The following is a 19,898-nucleotide window of genomic DNA, read 5'->3' on the forward strand; positions in this document are numbered from 1 at the left end:
ATCACAAGTTATAAGCCTGCGTGTTTCTGTCCCACAGGATCAGTGCAGCAGATGAGGAGTGTGTCTGTCAGTTCTCCCAGCCCCCAGCGGAGCACCTGTTCCCTGTCCCTAACGTGTCTCAGAGTGTTGCCCTGAGGCTCAGGGTCCAGTCACTCCCCCGTCAGCCCACCTACCCCACCCTGGCCTGTAGCATACACACCGGCCTGACCCTGGCCCCACTCTACAGCAAGACCCCCAGCCTTAAGCCCAACCTCAGCCCTAACCTCTACAGCAAGACACCTAGCCTTAACCCAGGCCTGAACCCTAACCAGCCTCTGTACGAGAGGAGCCACAACTCTAAAGAGAGCCACAACAGAGCGGCTCTGCCTTTCTCTGGCCTCCCCTTCCCCAGTCCTCCCAGTCTCCCCCTGCCCAGTAAGAGAGGCCCAGACCCCACAGACAGCCATGGTCATTCTAGCCAGAATGGATCAGACCTCCCCCGGGTCAATAAGGGGCAGACATCATCCGCCTACCACCTCCCCATCTCCCCACGGCCCTCCCCCCGCCCCCACAGGAAGCTGTCCTCCACTCTGCCCCTCCCCCCTGGGGGAAAGACTGTCAGGTGGCTCTATTCCCTCACCTCAGACCCCTCCGATGACATCACACACACCACCGAGGATTATGGGAAGGCCGTCAACGGGGCCGAGAGCTCCAAGGGGCGTGGCTCCGAAGCCCCCCGGGCCTTTAAGACTTATTCTTTGGCAGAGCCCCCGCGGTGCCCCTCCCCCAGACCCTCCTCTGAGACCAATCCTCTGATTGGCTCGCTGCTCCAGGAGAGACAGGAAGTCATTGCCCGCATCGCTCAGCGCCTCAACTTCTGCGACCCGACCGCCCCCCATCTCCCCCCTGCCCTCTTCACCCCCGACACCCCCACCAAGACCCCTGTCCGGAGCAGTTACCTTGGCAACACCACGCTCAGCAAGACCAAAGAGCCAGAGGGAGCTCCACCCACTGAGGACACCCCGCCCTCCCCTTTCGACACACCCATTGGTGACGCAGCGGCTATTATCAGGGAGACGCTGTCCCCGAAACCTGTTGCCTGCCGCAGACTGAGACTCCCAGAGGACAGAGATGGAGAGAGACACAGAGTCAGGGAGACACTGAGAGACCTGGAGACACAGAGAGACAGAGAGGCATTGAGAGACCGACAGCGAGAGCGAGACAGTAGTCTCTTGTCTCATGCTGTTCAGGACATTACCAGACTGATTCAGGACAGACTGTCTGTCCCCTCTCTGTCCCCAACACACAGCCGCAGCAGCAGCCCGCTACACAAACCACATACACACAGCACACACACGCTGTGCACTGACACACACACCACACACAGAGGCAACAGTCATAGCAGTGGCCACTGCAACGGCTACACGCCCAGCCATGACACACACACTCCCTCACACACACCTGCTAGCACAGACAGAGCTGGTGCTCCTCCAGAGACAGACGGTCACGGTCCAATCAGAGCCCAGAACGGCTGTTCAACACTTGAAGATCCTCAAGTCAGCCCCCGACTCCAAATCCTGCTCCAGTCTTCTTCTCTAGTCATCCCACGGCCTCTACCCCAGCCACAGTCTTCTCCTCTAGTCATCCCACGGCATCTACCCCAGCCCCAGTCTCAGGCCTCTCCACTACTCAGCCCCAAGAGTCCCAGGGCCAAGACCCCAAAGAGTTTACACCCCAACCGCCCCCAAGAGGAGCCCAGACCCTCCTCTCCTAAAGATAACATCCTGAGGACCATCCAGACCCTGACAGTGACCCAGACCACCACCCTGACCCAGACCACTGCACAGACCTTGACCACCAAGTTCACCCACACCCAGACCACTGCTCTCATCCAGAACCACATGAAACCTTTGACTCAGTCTCACAACCAGACCCAGACAGTTTCTCGAACTCCACCCTCACGGACTCAGGGCAGCCCTCGAACCCAGTCCTCTAGTCTCCAGGATGAGAACCAGCCCCCCCCAGGTTCCAAGTCCTCCAGCCCCCCCGGTCCTGCTACCACACCCCCTGGCACAGAGCCCAACACTGTCCTGGTGAGTGTCCCTATAGACAAGCACACCTGATTAGAAAATCACCTCACACTGCAGTACATGTTGAATATCATCCGTGTGGTTTATTTTGTCCAACACAAAGAAACTTCAATTTAAAAACCTGCCTATGTGAAAGAGGATATTACCACTTTTGGAAAATGTTGATTAACAGTACAAAGAGATTTTGAGAAAGGATCTTTGACATAGTGTGTAGCGGTATTTATTAGAGAGGGGTAAAGAAAGATTTTGTTCGGGCGCCAGGCAGGTATTAACCATGCCGAAAGGAAAAGAGTAGAATAGAGAGAACCACTACCAGACCCACACACATCAGCAGAAGAGACTGCCTAGAGGGTAGCCTGTTTACCAGATAGCCAGTGGAGAGAAAAAAGAATACACACCATATAAAACCCACATCACAGCACAGGGGTAACCCAAACAAGAATACCTCATACAATAATACTAATACTAATAATGGCAGAGCAATTCAACAGCAACTTCATACAAGAATGAACCCAGTCATCAACATAGGATTTGCAATAATCTGTATTATTTTCTAGTGGATGAGTGCAGAGGGTATGAATGTGGGGGGTGTTCATCGACACAACAAAGGCCTTAAAAATGTCCAGTCTTCTCGGCCACATGTCATAAGTACATCTCAATACAGTTCACATAACAATACACAATTTGCAAGCAACCTCCCTTTTAACTGAAATGTCCAAATACTTCTGGCAGGGCAATAATAGTCCAGCTCTAATGAACTTCAAAAATAGAGAGTCTGTTGCAGGGTAAAGCACTGGAACGATAGAGGGAAGAGAAAGAGAACAAGAGAGATCTTAGCTGTGGTCTTCAGGCGTGCAGGTGTACTGTCTGACTGTCCGATGGTTTGTATGTTAAAGCTTCGCAACAATGTTGCTACTAATCCATGCGATCCATAACGGGCGCGGTCCCAAACAAAAACAACCACGACCTAGAGCGATTACACCGGTGATTGAGTTAAACACTCTATAAACTACACACGCTGAAAACGAACAAAACTTCTGCAGCACAGCACACACACAATCAAACTGTCGCGCCACCAAAGAGCTCCTCCCCAAAGAGCTGAACGAGCTCTCTTTATTTCCTCCTTCCTTACTGCTCATTCGCTCTTAAAGTGGCAGTGCACGGTGAAGGCTCCGTGCAGATTTCGCCACAAGTGTATTTGGCATTTGTCTAAAATGGTTGTTGAGAATTGCTGTATTAAAGCCAGTGTGTGTTTTTTTTCTTCCACGTAGCGTTCTCCCTCGCCCCTGAGACCTTGTAACAGTCGGAGGAAACACAACCGTCACTCTCTGGACTCCACCCTCACCAAGGCCTTCCACCCCTGTACCGGCCTGCCCCTGCTCTCCAGCCCTGTAAGACACACACACACACACACACTGTCAGTCAGGGTGTGGAGCCATATGACTAATCTTCTCCTCAATAGTATGAATACTCTGACTAAACTCCTGTTGATGCTGACTAGGTTGTTCATAACAATGGAATAATTTTAAAGTTGTGTGTGTGTTTCATGTGGTGCTTGTTTTTGTTATTATTATTATTATTATTATTATTATTATTATTAAATACTTGTGTGTGCTGTCATGCTATAGTGTTTAAATTGTGTGTTTTGATGTATATGTTGCCAATAAAGTTTTGTGTACAGTTGTGTGTGTTGTATTATTAAATGTGTGTGTTGTTTCTCTCAGGTTCCTCAGAGGAGAACTCAGACTGGTTACTTTGACCTGGACTCTTCTCTGACCAGCTGTAAAGGACTGCCCTGGACCGCAGGGAAGAGGTACTGATCTCTAACTCACACACACATCATACACACATTTAGACTGGGATATATGTTCTGGGTAGCCCCAAACAACAACATTGACGTACGTATACGCTGACTCGGTGAGCATCGGTGATGTTGTACCCACTGTGACTATTAAAACCTTCCCTAACCAGAAACCGTGGATTGATGGCAGCATTCGCACAAAACTAAAAGCGCGAACCACTGCTTTTAATCATGGCAAGGCGACCGGAAACATGACCGAATACAAACAGTGTAGCTATTCCCTCTGCAAGGCAATCAAACAAACAAGCAAAGCGTCAGTATAGAGACAGTACAGTCGCAATTCAACGGCTCAGACACAAGACGTATGTGGCAGGGTCTATAGTCAATCATGGATTACAAAAAGAAAACCAGCCCGTCGCGGACAACGATGTCTTGTGCCCAGACAAATTAAACAACTTATTTTCTCGCTTTGAGGACAATACAGTGAGTAAAACATTTAAACGTGTTAACCCTCGCAAGGCTGCAGGCCCAGACGGCATCCCTAGCCACATCCACCGAGCATGCGCAGACCAGCTGGCTGGTGTGTTTACAGACATATTCAATCAATCCCTATCCCAGTCTGCTGTTCCCACATGCTTCAAGAGGGCCACCGGTGTTTCTGTTCCCAAGAAAGCGAAGGTAACTGAGCTAAACGACTACCGCCCCATAGCACTCACTTCTGTCATCATGAAGTGCTTTGAGAGACTAGACAAGGACCATATCACGTCCACTCTAACTGATACCCTAGATCCACTCCAATTTGCTTACCTCCCCAATAGGTCCACTGACGACGCAATCCCCATCACACTGCACACTGCCCTATCCTATCTGGACAAGAGGAATACATATGTAAGAATGCTGTTCATTGACTACAGCTCAGCATTCAACACCATAGTGCCCTCCGAACTCGTCATTAAGCTCGAGACCTTGGGTCTCGACCCCGCCCTGTACACCTGGGTCCTGGACTTTCTGACGGGCCGCCCCCAGGTGGTGAGGGTAGGAAACAACATCTCCACCCCGCTGATCCTCAACACTGGGGCTCCACGAGGGTGCGTTCTCAGCCCTCTCCTGTTCACCCATGACTGCGTGGCCATGCACGCCTCCAACTCAATCATCAAGTTTGCAGACGACACTACAGTGGTAGGCTTTATTACCAACAACGACGAGGCGGCCTACAGGGAGGAGGTGAGGGCCCTCAGAGTGTGGTGTCAGGAAAATAACCTCTCACTCAACATCAACAAAACAAAGGAGATGATCATGGACTTCAGGAAACAGCAATGTTTACATATCCTACATTACTCATCTTATATGTATACACTGTACTCTATACCATCTACTGCATCTTGCCTATGCCGCACGGCCATCGCTCATCCATATGTACATATTCTTATTCCATCCCTTTACATTTGTGTGTATAAGGTAGTCGTTGTGAATTTGTTAGATTACTTGTTAGATATTACTGCACTGTCGGAACTAGAAGCACAAGCATTTCGCTACACTCACGTTAACATCTGCTAACCATGTGTATGTGACCAATAAAGTCTGATTTGATTTAGACTCATCATGTACACACCATAGATCCATGGTCAGATTTAGGTTCTTAATAACCTTGTCCTCAAACTCAATTGCTACCACTTAGAGGTTCAATAGAGAGCAAGCCGACTGGTAGGTGAGATTATGTTCTTACTAGACATCAGTGTTCAGTCAGTCCAGGCCTGTACTGTACTGTAGCCCTGTCCTGTCCTCTCACACTGCCACCTGCTGTTCTGACGGCTGTATTGCTAGTACTGTTGCTACTGGCCTGACACTGAGGCTCAACTCAAAATGGCAGCTGTACACAGCTCTACAGTCAGAGGCCCTGCTCTGCTCTGATCTGGCCGCTGGGTTACTGTGTGGATTAGGGATTAGAGGTCCGTTTGACCGGGGATGATGCTTCTACATACATAGCTGATTAAGGTTTGATAGTGTTTGAATATACAGTATTAGTCATGTAGAATCATAAATTCAGATTTAGACTGCATGACAGCAATTCATGCTTGGGTTTAGCTTCCTTGGCACTGTTTCCAAATAGTAATATTTTAGCATTTGTGGCACAAATCCCATTCAAGTCATGGGACTGATATTAGCATATTTCGTGCATGTCCAAATCATCCGAGGGTTGCAGGGTCTGCAAGCCATCTCTAATTCTCATGATTCAACAAATGAATAAATCGGCCAATGTGTGTGTGAACCCGTTTTTAACCCTCTGTGTGTTCTGTTGTGAAGAGTGTGTGTGAAGAGAGTGGAGGAGTCAGAAGAACCTCAGCCGCTGTTCAGTGCCAGTGCTCCACCTGCCAGCCTCAGTCTACTGGGCAACTTTGAGGTACCTCACACTCACTCACTCACTCACGTCACATAAGTGTACATGTATTGTACCTAAAGCATGTGTGTGTTACAGGAGTGTGTGTTGAACTACCGCCTGGAGCCGTTGGGGTCGGTGGAGGGTTTCATGGCCGAGGTGGGTGCTTCCGGAACCTTCTGCCCCAGTCACATGACCTTCCCCGTTGACGTTTCCTTCTACAGCATCTCTGACGACAACGCACCCTCGCCATACATGGTGAGACACACCTACAGTACATACACAGACATATTATATATATCCCCCACACACTTTATATGCACTGAACAAAAATATAAATGCAACAATTTCAAAGATTTTACTGTGCTACGGTTCATATAAGGTAATCAGTCAATTGAAATAAATGAATTAGGCCCTACACTATGGTTTTCACATGACTGAAAAAGCAGTCAGTATCTGGTGTGACCACCATTTGCCTCATGCAGCGCGGCACATCTTCACATAGAGTTGATCAGGATGTTGATTGTGGCCTGTGGAATGTTGTCCCACTCCTCTACAATGGCTGTGCAAAGTTGCTGGATATTGGCGGGAACTGGAACACGCTTTTGTACACGTTGATCCAGAGCATCCCAAACATGCTCGATGGGTGACATGTCTGGTGAGTATGCAGGCCATGGAAGAACTGGGACATTTTCAGCTTCCAGGAGTTGTGTACAGATCCTTGCAACATGGGGCCGTGCATTATCATGCTGATAATAATTTATAATTTATATATATATTTATATATTTATATATATTTATATATATATTATATTTATATATATATTATATTTATATATATATATTATATTTATATATATATTATATTTATATATATATATATATATATATATATATTATATTATATTTATATATATTTATATATATAAATATTATATTTATATATATATTATGTATGTATGTATGTATGTATATGCACACACACACTTACTGCTCACAGTGCAGATCAATATTAATAGTGTGTGTTGTTTTTGTTACAGGGAGTTATCAACCTGGAGACTCTGGGTAAACGGGGCTACCGCGTCCCTCCATCAGGAACCATTCAAGTGGTGAGGACAGATTTTCACTCTGTTGATTATACACATTGAAGACTTTTGTTTAAATGTGTGTGCATGCGTGTCACTGTTGCTGACATAATAACTCCAGACAGAGAGAACAAAGGAAAGCTCCCGTTCCAGCAGAGAGTTAGGAGAGGGAGACCTTAAGTGGGGACAGAGAGAAATACACTACTGTAGTGTGTTAACCCCTTCTCTTTTCCTCTCCCGCCCACTTTCTCTTTCTCTCTCTCTCTCGCTCTCTCCCTCCCACTTTCTCTCTCTTTCTCCTGCCCTCTCTCCCTGTCTCTCCTGCCCTCTCTCCCTCTCTCTCTCTCCTGCCCTCTCTCTCTCGCACTCTCTCTCGCCCCCTCCCCCCCCCCCTCCCCTTCTCTCCCAGACCTTATTTAACCCCAATAAGACGGTGGTGAAGATGTTTGTGGTGGTGTATGACCTGAGAGCCATGCCTGCCGGCCACCAGACCTTCCTCCGTCAGAGGACCTTTTCTGTCCCCGTTCGACGGGACAGCACACACTCACACAAACACGGCAGCCCAGACAACACACACACACCCGGCAGCAGCAGGAAAGCCCTCTCCCTCGGCCAGGAACGCATCCTGCGCTACCTCATTCACCTGAGGTAAGAAAGACGCCTGGCTCAGCTGACCTGTCAATCACATCTCACCTGTCAGTCAAATAGATGACCTGTTAGTCAAGACTGGACAGAAGACCAAACTGATCAGGAAAACATTGTACTGGCACTAATCTAGCTCTTTCTTCACCCCCCCAATCCAGGTTCCAGACCTCCAGGTCAGGTAAAGTGTACCTCCACAGGGATATCAGACTGCTGTTCAGTAGGAAGTCTATGGAGGTAGACAGTGGAGCGGCCTACGAACTCAAGTCCTACACAGAGTCCCCAGCTGACCCAGCCTTCTCCCCGCGCTGCTGACACACACATACACACACACACCTCTATCTGCACTGACACACACACACACACACACTCCTCTATCTGCACTGACACACACACTCTTCTAACTACACTGACGCATACACGCACACCCACAGAGCTGTCAGAGAGCTGGGCTCAGAGCGTTCTCATGTGGAACAGTCCAGACAGGCTCCGTCCCAGATACCTAAGGCCTGGAGATTTTGCTGACCATCTGACCATGAACAACTCCTGGCCACACAGAACCCTGCTGTTTTCTGTGACGCTCAAACACGTATTTATACATGTAGAAAATGTATATTAAAGACATGCTAAAACACACATCAAAAACACGTTAGCGACCATGGACCACTGACTGACCAGAACAAGCAATCAAGAGACTGAGAAAATGACAAGACGACATTGAAAAAGCGCACACCACCATTTGCCTCATGCAGCGCGGCACATCTTCACATAGAGTTGATCAGGATGTTGATTGTGGCCTGTGGAATGTTGTCCCACTCCTCTACAATGGCTGTGCAAAGTTGCTGGATATTGGCGGGAACTGGAACACGCTTTTGTACACGTTGATCCAGAGCATCCCAAACATGCTCGATGGGTGACATGTCTGGTGAGTATGCAGGCCATGGAAGAACTGGGACATTTTCAGCTTCCAGGAGTTGTGTACAGATCCTTGCAACATGGGGCCGTGCATTATCATGCTGATAATAATTTATAATTTATATATATATTTATATATTTATATATATTTATATATATATTATATTTATATATATATTATATTTATATATATATATTATATTTATATATATATTATATTTATATATATATATATATATATATATATTATATTATATTTATATATATTTATATATATAAATATTATATTTATATATATATTATGTATGTATGTATGTATGTATATGCACACACACACTTACTGCTCACAGTGCAGATCAATATTAATAGTGTGTGTTGTTTTTGTTACAGGGAGTTATCAACCTGGAGACTCTGGGTAAACGGGGCTACCGCGTCCCTCCATCAGGAACCATTCAAGTGGTGAGGACAGATTTTCACTCTGTTGATTATACACATTGAAGACTTTTGTTTAAATGTGTGTGCATGCGTGTCACTGTTGCTGACATAATAACTCCAGACAGAGAGAACAAAGGAAAGCTCCCGTTCCAGCAGAGAGTTAGGAGAGGGAGACCTTAAGTGGGGACAGAGAGAAATACACTACTGTAGTGTGTTAACCCCTTCTCTTTTCCTCTCCCGCCCACTTTCTCTTTCTCTCTCTCTCTCGCTCTCTCCCTCCCACTTTCTCTCTCTTTCTCCTGCCCTCTCTCCCTGTCTCTCCTGCCCTCTCTCCCTCTCTCTCTCTCCTGCCCTCTCTCTCTCGCACTCTCTCTCGCCCCCTCCCCCCCCCCCTCCCCTTCTCTCCCAGACCTTATTTAACCCCAATAAGACGGTGGTGAAGATGTTTGTGGTGGTGTATGACCTGAGAGCCATGCCTGCCGGCCACCAGACCTTCCTCCGTCAGAGGACCTTTTCTGTCCCCGTTCGACGGGACAGCACACACTCACACAAACACGGCAGCCCAGACAACACACACACACCCGGCAGCAGCAGGAAAGCCCTCTCCCTCGGCCAGGAACGCATCCTGCGCTACCTCATTCACCTGAGGTAAGAAAGACGCCTGGCTCAGCTGACCTGTCAATCACATCTCACCTGTCAGTCAAATAGATGACCTGTTAGTCAAGACTGGACAGAAGACCAAACTGATCAGGAAAACATTGTACTGGCACTAATCTAGCTCTTTCTTCACCCCCCCAATCCAGGTTCCAGACCTCCAGGTCAGGTAAAGTGTACCTCCACAGGGATATCAGACTGCTGTTCAGTAGGAAGTCTATGGAGGTAGACAGTGGAGCGGCCTACGAACTCAAGTCCTACACAGAGTCCCCAGCTGACCCAGCCTTCTCCCCGCGCTGCTGACACACACATACACACACACACCTCTATCTGCACTGACACACACACACACACACACTCCTCTATCTGCACTGACACACACACTCTTCTAACTACACTGACGCATACACGCACACCCACAGAGCTGTCAGAGAGCTGGGCTCAGAGCGTTCTCATGTGGAACAGTCCAGACAGGCTCCGTCCCAGATACCTAAGGCCTGGAGATTTTGCTGACCATCTGACCATGAACAACTCCTGGCCACACAGAACCCTGCTGTTTTCTGTGACGCTCAAACACGTATTTATACATGTAGAAAATGTATATTAAAGACATGCTAAAACACACATCAAAAACACGTTAGCGACCATGGACCACTGACTGACCAGAACAAGCAATCAAGAGACTGAGAAAATGACAAGACGACATTGAAAAAGCGCACTGTGTATTTCCACGACTGGAAATCAAAAGGAGTAATATTCTGTTTTTTTTGTACTGTTACAAAAACAAATCTTTAAAGTGTTGCAATAGAGAGTAACATGTAGCTTTAGTGTTTACATCATTTTCTTCGTTTACCGTCAGTTATTTAATATTTAAATGAATATTTCAGTTACTGCTTTTATGTGACATCTATCATCCTCAGCATTATGATCTAGTGCAAAACTCTGTAAATCATAATGTGTATTTTTGACATTAACTCAGATCTGAAAATATATCTATATCTTAAAGCAATCTTGAAAGCTGCATTGTGTCTGTGTGTCTTTTATTTTGAGTGTTTTGGACAACTGAGGTCCATGTCATGTCGACTGATGTAAAACATATCATGTCCTTATACATCAAATCAAATGTATTTATATAGCCCTTCGTACATCAGCTGATATCTCAAAGTGCTGTACAGAAACCCAGCCTAAAACCCCAAACAGCAAGCAATGCAGGTGTAGAAGCACGGTGGCTAGGAAAAACTCCCTAGAAAGGCCACATATGATAAAGATGATATGAAAATGAGTCAGTATTTCTACAGGGGTATAAAATGACTGTTTAAGTCCTCATTGGTCATAGCAGGTTGGTCCTGGGGTCAGATGTACATGATCACGTGGCCTGTGGAGAAGACAAAGAATACACACTGAGGAGCCACATTCAAATCCTTGTCAATTAAATAACACTTTTGTTCTGTCTGCAAATCACTAATATATGTATCCTGACCCTTCTTTCTTAGTGTAGGCCTACTGCTGCAGGCTTCAACTGCCAAGAGGTCATGGCACAAGTGGTGGCCACGCTCCATAACCACAGAGTCACTGGTTCAGCTCTGGCAGTTCCCCCACAATCACTGGCCTTCAATATAACCTATGGATCATGGTCCATCAAAGGAAGAATGTGTATAATTTAGCTTATTTCATGACATTGGACTTGATGACCAAAGCCTTCTGATGCAGTCCATTATCATTACAGCAAAAAAACGACATTTACCATCATGCAATATACTGGGAAACACCACTTCAAATTTGATGTCAAAAACTTTTGTAGTGAATGTCGGTTGCATGAATTAAGTCGAGTAAAGTTGATGCTCAACAAAAGGCTCTACATTTGTCTTGCTCAAATATCAAGCGACAGTTTTTAGAGGAAGATGGATGAGCGCGCCTCTGCTAAAGAATGACGTCAGATCGGGCAGACATATTTGTGCGGGCTGATAGTTAACGGTCGGACGGATTCGTATGGGGAGAGGAAGCCAGGGCAAGGATTTAGTTCAGATTGTGTTTACTTTTCGACTTCGCCAGGGATCGAGGTTACACTGAAATGTCGGAGGAAATTGAGGGGACAAAGACGACGGAGGAGACGGTGGTGAATGACCAGAATGTACGTTTATTTGCCTTAAACACAACCACTTGCTAACCAACGACAGTCAAGCTGCACTGCAATGCACACTATCATATGATATGGCAGGTTTTTAAGCTAACGTTAGCTACTGTAACGTCGTTAGCGTTAATCCTTTCTAACTAGCAATCGTGATTATCAACAACAATATCAGTTTGCTTAATAAATGCCAGTTGGTACCTAATCAAGCTGTTTTCCATAACTATTTGCAGTCGTAGCTAGCAGGGCTTTTTGATATTAAGCTAACGTTAACTAAGGTCGGATTTCATCTAGCTAACGCGGTAGCTAGCTTCGACAGTTAACGTTAGCATTGTGGGCAGCTAACGTTAACTAATCAAGTCATGGTTATTTGTTAAGTACAAGCAGAACAAATAACCCAATTATTGTGTTTCCTAAAGTAATAACCAACGTTAGTTAATTGACTTGCTTGTTGGATATTGACCTAACGAGTTAACGTTAAATATGTCGGTTTGTGTATATTTTAGCAGCTTGCTAACAAACATCATTGGCACATTAGCCAGCTAGTTTTGACCACATTAACCAACACGTGATATAACTTACTGCCTACCACCATCAAAGCCATCTAACGTTAGCGAAGTTATGTTGCTTTCAGTGGCTTGACTACTAAAGAAGGCAGCCTGGCTGTGTGTCAACAGTGACTCGCCCCTCGCTGTACTGAAGGCCAGTGTTTGTTTTGTCCTGTCCTTAGCTAGGTAGCTAGCTAGCTAAACTCAGCAAAAAAAGAAATGTCCTCTCACTGTCAACTGCGTTTATTTTCAGCAAACTTAACATGTGTAAATATTTGTATGAGCATAACAAGATTCAACTGATACATAAACTGAACAAGTTCCACAGGCATGTGACTAACAGAAATGGAATAATGTGTCCCTGAACAAAGGGGGGGTCAAAAGTAACAGTCAGTAAGTATCTGGTGTAGCTGCATTAAGTAATGCAGTGCATCTCCTCCTCATGGACTGCACCAGATTTGCCAGTTCTTGCTGTGAGATGTTACCCCACTCTTCCACCAAGGCACCTGCAAGTTCCTGGACATTTCTGGGGGGGAATGGCCCTCACCCTCTGATCCAACAGGTCCCAGACTTGCCCAATGGGATTGAGATCCGGGCTCTTTGCTGGCCATGGCAGAACACTGATATTCATGTCTTGAAGGAAACCACGCACAGAACGAGCAGTATGGCTGGTGGCATTGTCATGCTGGAGGGTCATGTCAGGATGAGCCTGCAGGAAGGGTCCCACATGAGGGAGGAGGATGTCTTCCCTGTAACGCACAGCGTTGAGATTGCCTGCAATGACAACAAGCTCAGTCCGATGATGCTGTGACACACCGCCCCAGACCATGACGGACCCTCCACCTCGATCCCTCGCCAGAGTACAGGCCTTAGTGTAATGCTCAGTCCTTCGATGATAAACCCAAATCTGACCATCGTCCCTGATGAGACGAAACCGCGACTTGTCAGTGAAGAGCACTTTTTGCCAGTCCTGTCTGGTCCAGCGACAGTGGGTTTGTGCCGATAGGCAACGTTGTTGCCGGTGAGGACCTGCCATACTACAGGCCTACAAGTCCAGCATCTCTCAGCGTATTGCGGGCAGTCTGAGCACTGATGGAGGGGTTGTGCATTCCTGGTGTAACTCAGGCAGTTGTTGTTGCCATCCTGTACCTGTCCCGCAGGTGTGGTGATCGGCTGTACCGATCCTGTGCAGGTGTTGTTACACGTGGTCTGCCACTGTGAGGACGATCAGCTGTCCGTCCTGTCTCCCTGTAGCGCTGTCTTAGGCGTCTCCAAGTATGGACATTGCAATTTATTGCCCTGGCCACATCTGCAGTCCTCATGCCACCTTGCAGCTTGACTAAGGTACATTCACGCAGATGAGCAGGGACCCTGGGCATCTTTCTTTTGGTGTTTTTCAGAGTCCGTAGAAAGGCCTCTTTTTAGTGTCTAAGTTTTCATAACTGTGACCTTAATTGCCTATCGTCTGTAAGCTGTCAGTGTCTCAACGACCGTTCCACAGCTCCATGTTCATTAATTATTTATGGTTTCCATGTTCATTAATTATTTATGGTTTATTGAACAAGCATGGGAAACAGTATTTAAACCCTTTACAATGAAGATCTGTGAAGTTATTTGGATTTTTATGAATTATCTTTGAAAGACAGGGTCCTGAAAAAAGGACGTTTCTTTTTTTTTTTGCAGAGTTTGTCGATTAGATGACAACCTGACGTCTCTGTGACTATCTGTGAGAACATTAGGAACACCATACAAAAATTGAGTCGCACCCCCTTTTGCCCTCAGAACAGGCTCAATTTGCCCGGGGTATGGACTACAAGGTGTGGAAAGCATTCCACAGGGATGGTGGCCCATGTTGACTCCAATGCTTCCCACAGTTGTCAAGTTGGCTGGATGTCCTTTGTGTGGTGGACCATTCTTAATTCACATGGGCAAACAGTTGAGCGTGAAAACCCAGCAGCGTTGCAGTTTTTAGCACAATTTAACCAGGCGCTCTAGACTAGAGCGTCCATAGGATCTGTGCAGCAGGCTGAAAGCTTGACTTCCCTACCAGTAGTAACAGCCCTGCTCCCTCCGCATGTGTTGTCCATGTGGGTGGCGTATGTGTTGTGCAGGTGTTTTCAGGAGCTGATGTGACAGATGTGCTTAGCATAGCTTTGGGTACGCTGTCCGTACAACGGCTCGAACCCTGGGCACAATGCCTCGCAAACACGTGACCGCCCGCTTGACAATGCCTTTAGCCAGCTGCGCCATAGAAAAGTTTTCAATTGTTGTTTGTGTTTCAGGAGATGGACGACAAGGTGACCAGTCCAGAGAAGGTTGAGGAGGCCAAGTTGAAGGCTCGCTACCCAAACCTGGGGCACAAACCTGGAGGCTCCGACCTGCTACGCAAACGCCTGACCAAGGGGGTGAGTCCACAGCCCTACCTACTGCCCTACCGTCTCTCCTAACTTATCCCCACAAGCCCACAGTTGTTTCTCTCTCAGCATCAGTTAGACTATGTATTTTAAAAAAGTTACAGCTTGTTTTAAGTTGAACATTCTCTCTCTGCAGCAAAAGTATTTTGACTCTGGGGACTACAACATGGCCAAGGCCAAGGTGAAGAACAAGCAGCTTCCTGCAGCTGCGTCAGAGAAGAGCGGAGGAGGAGAGATCACAGGAGACCATATCCCCACACCTCAGGACCTGCCTCAGAGGAAACCTTCCCTGGTGGCCAGCAAACTGGCCGGCTGATACACACTGTCCTGTCTCTAACCCTGTCAATACTCCTAACAATCACCCTGCTACACCTGTTCCTGTCTCACTACCTCCCCCCATCTACTTCTGCCCCAGCCCCAGAGAGACCCTTCCCTGGTGGCCAGCAAACTGGCCGGCTGATACACACTGTCCTGTCTCTAACCCTGTCAATACTCCTAACAATCACCCTGCTACACCTGTTCCTGTCTCACTACCTCCCCCCCCATCTACTTCTGCCCCAGCCCCAGAGAGACCCTTCCCTGGTGGCCAGCAAACTGGCACACACCTCTAACCGCCTGTCTCTGGTTCTGTCCCTCATCCTCTTCACCCAGAGAGACCCTTCCCTGGTGGCCAGCAAACTGGCACACACCTCTAACCGCCTGTCCCTGGTTCTGTCCCTCATCCTCTTCACCCAGTCCTCTGCTTCCCCTCACCTTCCACTCTGTTATGGCTCCCTCTTCTTCCTGCTCTTCCTCCCCTCTGTTCTTGTTTATTTTCTATTCTCATGTAAAAATACACTGAAAGCAAGGATGAGGATGTGTAGAAGGGAGAGAGAGGGAGGACTGGGATGACTCCACTACAGGAGGAGACTTTAAAGATGACCACAACTCTGTGTCCCAGATTACACCCTATCCCCTATATAGCCCTGTGGGCCCTGGTCAAAAGTACAGTGTACAAAACATTAGGAACACCATTCCTAATATTGAGTTGCACCCCCTTTTGCCCTCAGAACAGCCTCAATTCGTTGGGGCATGGACTCTACAAGGTGTCGAAAGCATTCCACAGGGATGCTGGCTCATGTTGACTCCAATGCTTCTCACAGTTGTCAAGTTGGCTGGATATCTTTTGGGTGGTGAACCATTATTGAGACGCACAGGAAACTGTTGAACGTGACAAATCCAGCAGTGTTGCAGTTCTTGACGCACTCAAACTGGCACCTACTACCATATCCCGATCAAAGGCACCTAAATCTGTCACCCTCTGAATGGCACACATACACAATCTGTCTCAAGGCTCCACAATCCTTCTTTAACCAGACTCTAATCATTCATCTATACTGATTTGAATTGGATTTAACAAGTGACATCAATAAGGAATCATAGCATTCACCTGATCAGTCTGTCATGGAAAGAGCAGGTGTTCATAATGTTTTGTACACTTGTGTATTTAGGGAATAGGGTGCCATTTTGGATACACACCTGGAGAGTCTGTAACATAGGAGGGAGGAGGGCCCAGACTGGAGCCACAGAGAGTCTGAAATGGCACACTATTCCCTATGCAGTACACTACTATCAACCAGTGCCCTATGTGGCTGCCCTTTGAGCATCTGGCCCAAAACGGTTACATTACATAGGGCATAGTGATCCATTTGGGACAGGCAGACGGTCTCTGGTCTAGAGGATTGAATGTCGTCTCAAGTCCTGTTAGCTGATTGTGTAAATATTTCTAGTTGTGTTGGAGAGGAGTGAGGCTGAAGTCAGCCTTTTAGAATGTTTTAACTTAGAATATTATGATTTACCAAACACGTTGGTGTTATGTTGTCATCTAAATTATGCTCTAATGTGCTTGAGTGATTGAATATTATAACCTTGATAATGACTGACCAGAACCTCTCACTGCTTCTGTTCTGTTTTAAAGGCTACATATGTCACAAATGGCAACCTATTCATTACATAGTGCACCACTTTTAAACAGGGTCCAAGGGGCTCTGGTGGTGAGAAGTAGTGCATTTTATAGGGAATCTCCAATCATACCCTTCTTTCTGTGTAGTGCACTACATTACACCCACTGCCACATAGGACTCTAGTCAAGAGTAGTGCACTATTGGCGAGTTTCCAATGAGGATTTACCCCAGTGTTTTACCAAAATACTCAGACTTTTCTGTTTCCGTCTACCCGGGTCGGCACCCGTGTCTCACTGGGCCATGGCTCCAGTGGACCTGTTCTGACTTGGAGCCGAGCCCAGCCCATGGCTAACTATGAACTTTAACACCTTCTCACAAAGCTACTGTCAAGGATGATGTGGAGGTTGTTGATTCTGCCTGCCCCAAGTCTTTAGCATCAACCTCCTAATAACACTAGAGCTTCCATTAAAACACTGATGACCCACTAGTGTGAGTAAGTCTCAATGGAAAAGCAACAACATGTATGGCCCCATAAAACCTCCTGACCAGGAAAAACTCTTGACCCTATTTGTAACCTCTGGTTTCAGACCGGAGGGAGGGGTGAATGTCACAGGTTTTTGGTGGCCCCTTTAATTGGGGAGGATGTGCTCGTGGTAATGGCTGGAGTGGAATGGTATCAAACACATGGTTTTCATGTGTTTGATGCCGTTCCCTTTACTCTGTTCCATCCATTATGAGCTGTCCTCCCCTCAGCAGCCTCCAGTGGTGAATGTAGATGTAACAGCTGGATGATGTAACCGGGGTGCTAAAGACATCTTCATTTAGCTCCAAATGTTTTGGCCTCACACACACTCATTCATCTTTCACACACAGATACACTCCTCTACACCCCAACTCTCTCACATACACACACTCACTCCCACTCTCCTTATTTCTCTCACACACACACTCTCCCTCATACACACCTACCCCCTTTGGCCAACATATCTTTACAGATCTCAGTCACACCCTATTCCCTATATAGTGCTCTACTGTATATATGCACAGGCCAATCCACTAGTGGGGGTGTGGTCATCAAGGGTCTGAAGCTGAAGGACTGAATAGTTAAGGTGTGTGTATATGACTGCCCCCATCCACAACCCCCCCTGTCACTTTGTGCCATTTTGTTTTGTAAATAAAATAGTTTTGCACAAATGGGTGTTTGATGACTGACTCCATGTATTGACAGATCATACAATCATCTATGAAGGATTGTATACAAAATAATTATGTATGAAAATGTAGAGGACAGTTAGTTTTAGATGAGGGATAACACCAGCAGAGCTGAAGCACCAAGATAAATCTTGATCAAAATGTATATAAATAATCTGGATTTATCTCCCTCTTAAAACACACAAACTCTGGCCGAAGACCGACAGACCCTAGTGGAAGAAGATTGTTGCAGCTTTATGTCCCATCTGGGACGAAGAGGGCTAAATTATCAGGCCTATGGCACATGGCAACCAGGGCTGTATTCATTAGTCGGATTCTGTTGCAAAACGTCTAGTCTGTTGCAATCCAAACGGAAAACGTTTGGCATCGAACATGAGTTTCTGTTGAACAAATTCAGGTAGGTTCCTCCCCGTTTCGTTCTGTTTGCTCATATAGTAAACAGACTAAACGTTTTGCAACGGAATCTGACTTATATCTGACAAGCAGGCTTCTAACCAGCAGAACTAAAGCGATGTCGCCTCTTGGCCACAGCGGAGCGCTGTTTAGCTATGTTTCCGAGCCCATGGCAACAACCGCGTTTTACTGAATCATTTTATCCATCATCAATTCCCACAATGCTCCGAGAGATGCCAAAATATTGAGGTTTTCTAGGTATGATGGCGCTAGGTGTTGTACACTAAAAAGAGAGTAACCTAAAACCTGGAGGGACTTTTATTAACTGAGAGGAAAAAACGGAGCGGCGAACTACTGATGTTCAAATCTAGCTGCTGAGATTCATGGAAAAAGGACACGACAGCTCCACCAGTATGGCAGCGTCAGAGCTGTACACAAAGGTAATAGAACCAACGTAATCGGTATTTGCTTTGCCTTGTGCGTTTACAGCGTTTATGCAGCGCTTTCTTTAATGAGAACAAAGCAAAGAGCTTGTTTGTAATCATTCATTCGTTGATGGCGGGAATGAATGAGAGAGAAGTCTTTAAACCAAACATCGAGATTGACAGGTCAAAAAGCCTCGAACAACGCACAGGAGGTGATTATCAAACCAGTGCGTGGTTTTTGGGACGTATGAAAAGTGTTTGAAGCAGGGTCCTACAGCCTGGGGCAATACACTGTACATATAGGTTGACATGCAGTAGCCTATGACTGAGTGAAGGCGCCTTCTATATTTAGCTCTCTGCTGGGTTAAAATGGGTGCAGCAGAGGCAGCTCAGCTGACAAAGCGCCGAGGCTATGGGTTCTGCGATTCGGCCTCTGTCTCTGCCCTTCATAGCCCCCCGCTCAGAATGACCGTCAATTTAAATGTTTTATTATTCGGCTTAATGTCAGGTCGGGGTTGATGCACTTTTAAAAATACGATTTTTATTTTAGTATACATTTAGCACCGCACTGGCAACGATGGAGAATGGTGTTTTTTGACCTACATAAATCATGTTATTTTGTCAACCTGCAGTCGCACAGTGATGTTTGTTATTGTGTTTTATAAAGGCCGTTTATTTGATCTCGAGTCTGGGATTCGGTTTGGGTACCGAGGAGAGAGGAATGATGCTGAGACCAGTGGTGACGTCATGAGCCCCGTTTACGTCACTGCGATTTGTTTTGAGATTTTTGTCCCCCTTTTTGCATCCATGACCATGTTCAGAATGCAAACGTAGATAGACATATCACAAATAGAGCT

At 46.5% G+C, this 19,898-nt stretch overlaps 4 protein-coding genes across 6 annotated transcripts in view; all 4 read left to right on the forward strand.

The window, feature by feature from the left end:
• LOC110506774 (atos homolog protein A) overlaps positions 1 to 8,619 on the forward strand; it is a 28,745-nt gene extending 20,126 nt beyond the window's left edge. For both annotated transcript variants that reach the window (XM_036981020.2, XM_090238951.1), the window contains 8 exons: positions 38 to 2,072; positions 3,341 to 3,460; positions 3,794 to 3,882; positions 6,175 to 6,271; positions 6,347 to 6,505; positions 7,288 to 7,356; positions 7,742 to 7,980; positions 8,136 to 8,619. In XM_036981020.2, the coding sequence (XP_036836915.2) occupies positions 38 to 2,072; positions 3,341 to 3,460; positions 3,794 to 3,882; positions 6,175 to 6,271; positions 6,347 to 6,505; positions 7,288 to 7,356; positions 7,742 to 7,980; positions 8,136 to 8,289 (2,962 nt within the window). In that variant the 3' untranslated portion in view covers positions 8,290 to 8,619. The remainder of the gene's footprint in view (positions 1 to 37; positions 2,073 to 3,340; positions 3,461 to 3,793; positions 3,883 to 6,174; positions 6,272 to 6,346; positions 6,506 to 7,287; positions 7,357 to 7,741; positions 7,981 to 8,135) is intronic.
• Positions 8,620 to 8,773: 154 nt separating this feature from the next.
• On the forward strand, positions 8,774 to 10,999 carry LOC149983106 (atos homolog protein A-like). The gene is made up of 4 exons (XM_090238958.1): positions 8,774 to 8,899; positions 9,280 to 9,348; positions 9,734 to 9,972; positions 10,128 to 10,999. The coding sequence occupies exons 3-4, from the start codon at positions 9,767 to 9,769 to the stop codon at positions 10,279 to 10,281; spliced, it is 360 nt and encodes a 119-aa protein (XP_090095084.1). The 5' UTR covers positions 8,774 to 8,899; positions 9,280 to 9,348; positions 9,734 to 9,766; the 3' UTR covers positions 10,282 to 10,999.
• A 731-nt stretch (positions 11,000 to 11,730) lies between these two features.
• On the forward strand, positions 11,731 to 18,205 carry LOC110506777 (cAMP-regulated phosphoprotein 19). Its single transcript, XM_090238957.1, has 3 exons — positions 11,731 to 12,109; positions 14,937 to 15,059; positions 15,205 to 18,205. Exons 1-3 carry the CDS (start codon positions 12,050 to 12,052, stop codon positions 15,382 to 15,384), a joined length of 363 nt encoding a protein of 120 aa, XP_090095083.1. The 5' UTR covers positions 11,731 to 12,049; the 3' UTR covers positions 15,385 to 18,205.
• A 392-nt stretch (positions 18,206 to 18,597) lies between these two features.
• Positions 18,598 to 19,898, forward strand: part of LOC110511859 (unconventional myosin-Va) — an 84,077-nt gene continuing 82,776 nt past the window's right edge. For both annotated transcript variants that reach the window (XM_090238950.1, XM_090238949.1), the window contains exon 1: positions 18,598 to 19,056. In XM_090238950.1, the coding sequence (XP_090095076.1) occupies positions 19,000 to 19,056 (57 nt within the window). In that variant the 5' untranslated portion in view covers positions 18,598 to 18,999. The remainder of the gene's footprint in view (positions 19,057 to 19,898) is intronic.

This window comes from Oncorhynchus mykiss, chromosome 6, assembly GCF_057628025.1.
Source record: "Oncorhynchus mykiss isolate SJ-2025 chromosome 6, ASM5762802v1, whole genome shotgun sequence".
NCBI lineage: Eukaryota > Metazoa > Chordata > Actinopteri > Salmoniformes > Salmonidae > Oncorhynchus > Oncorhynchus mykiss.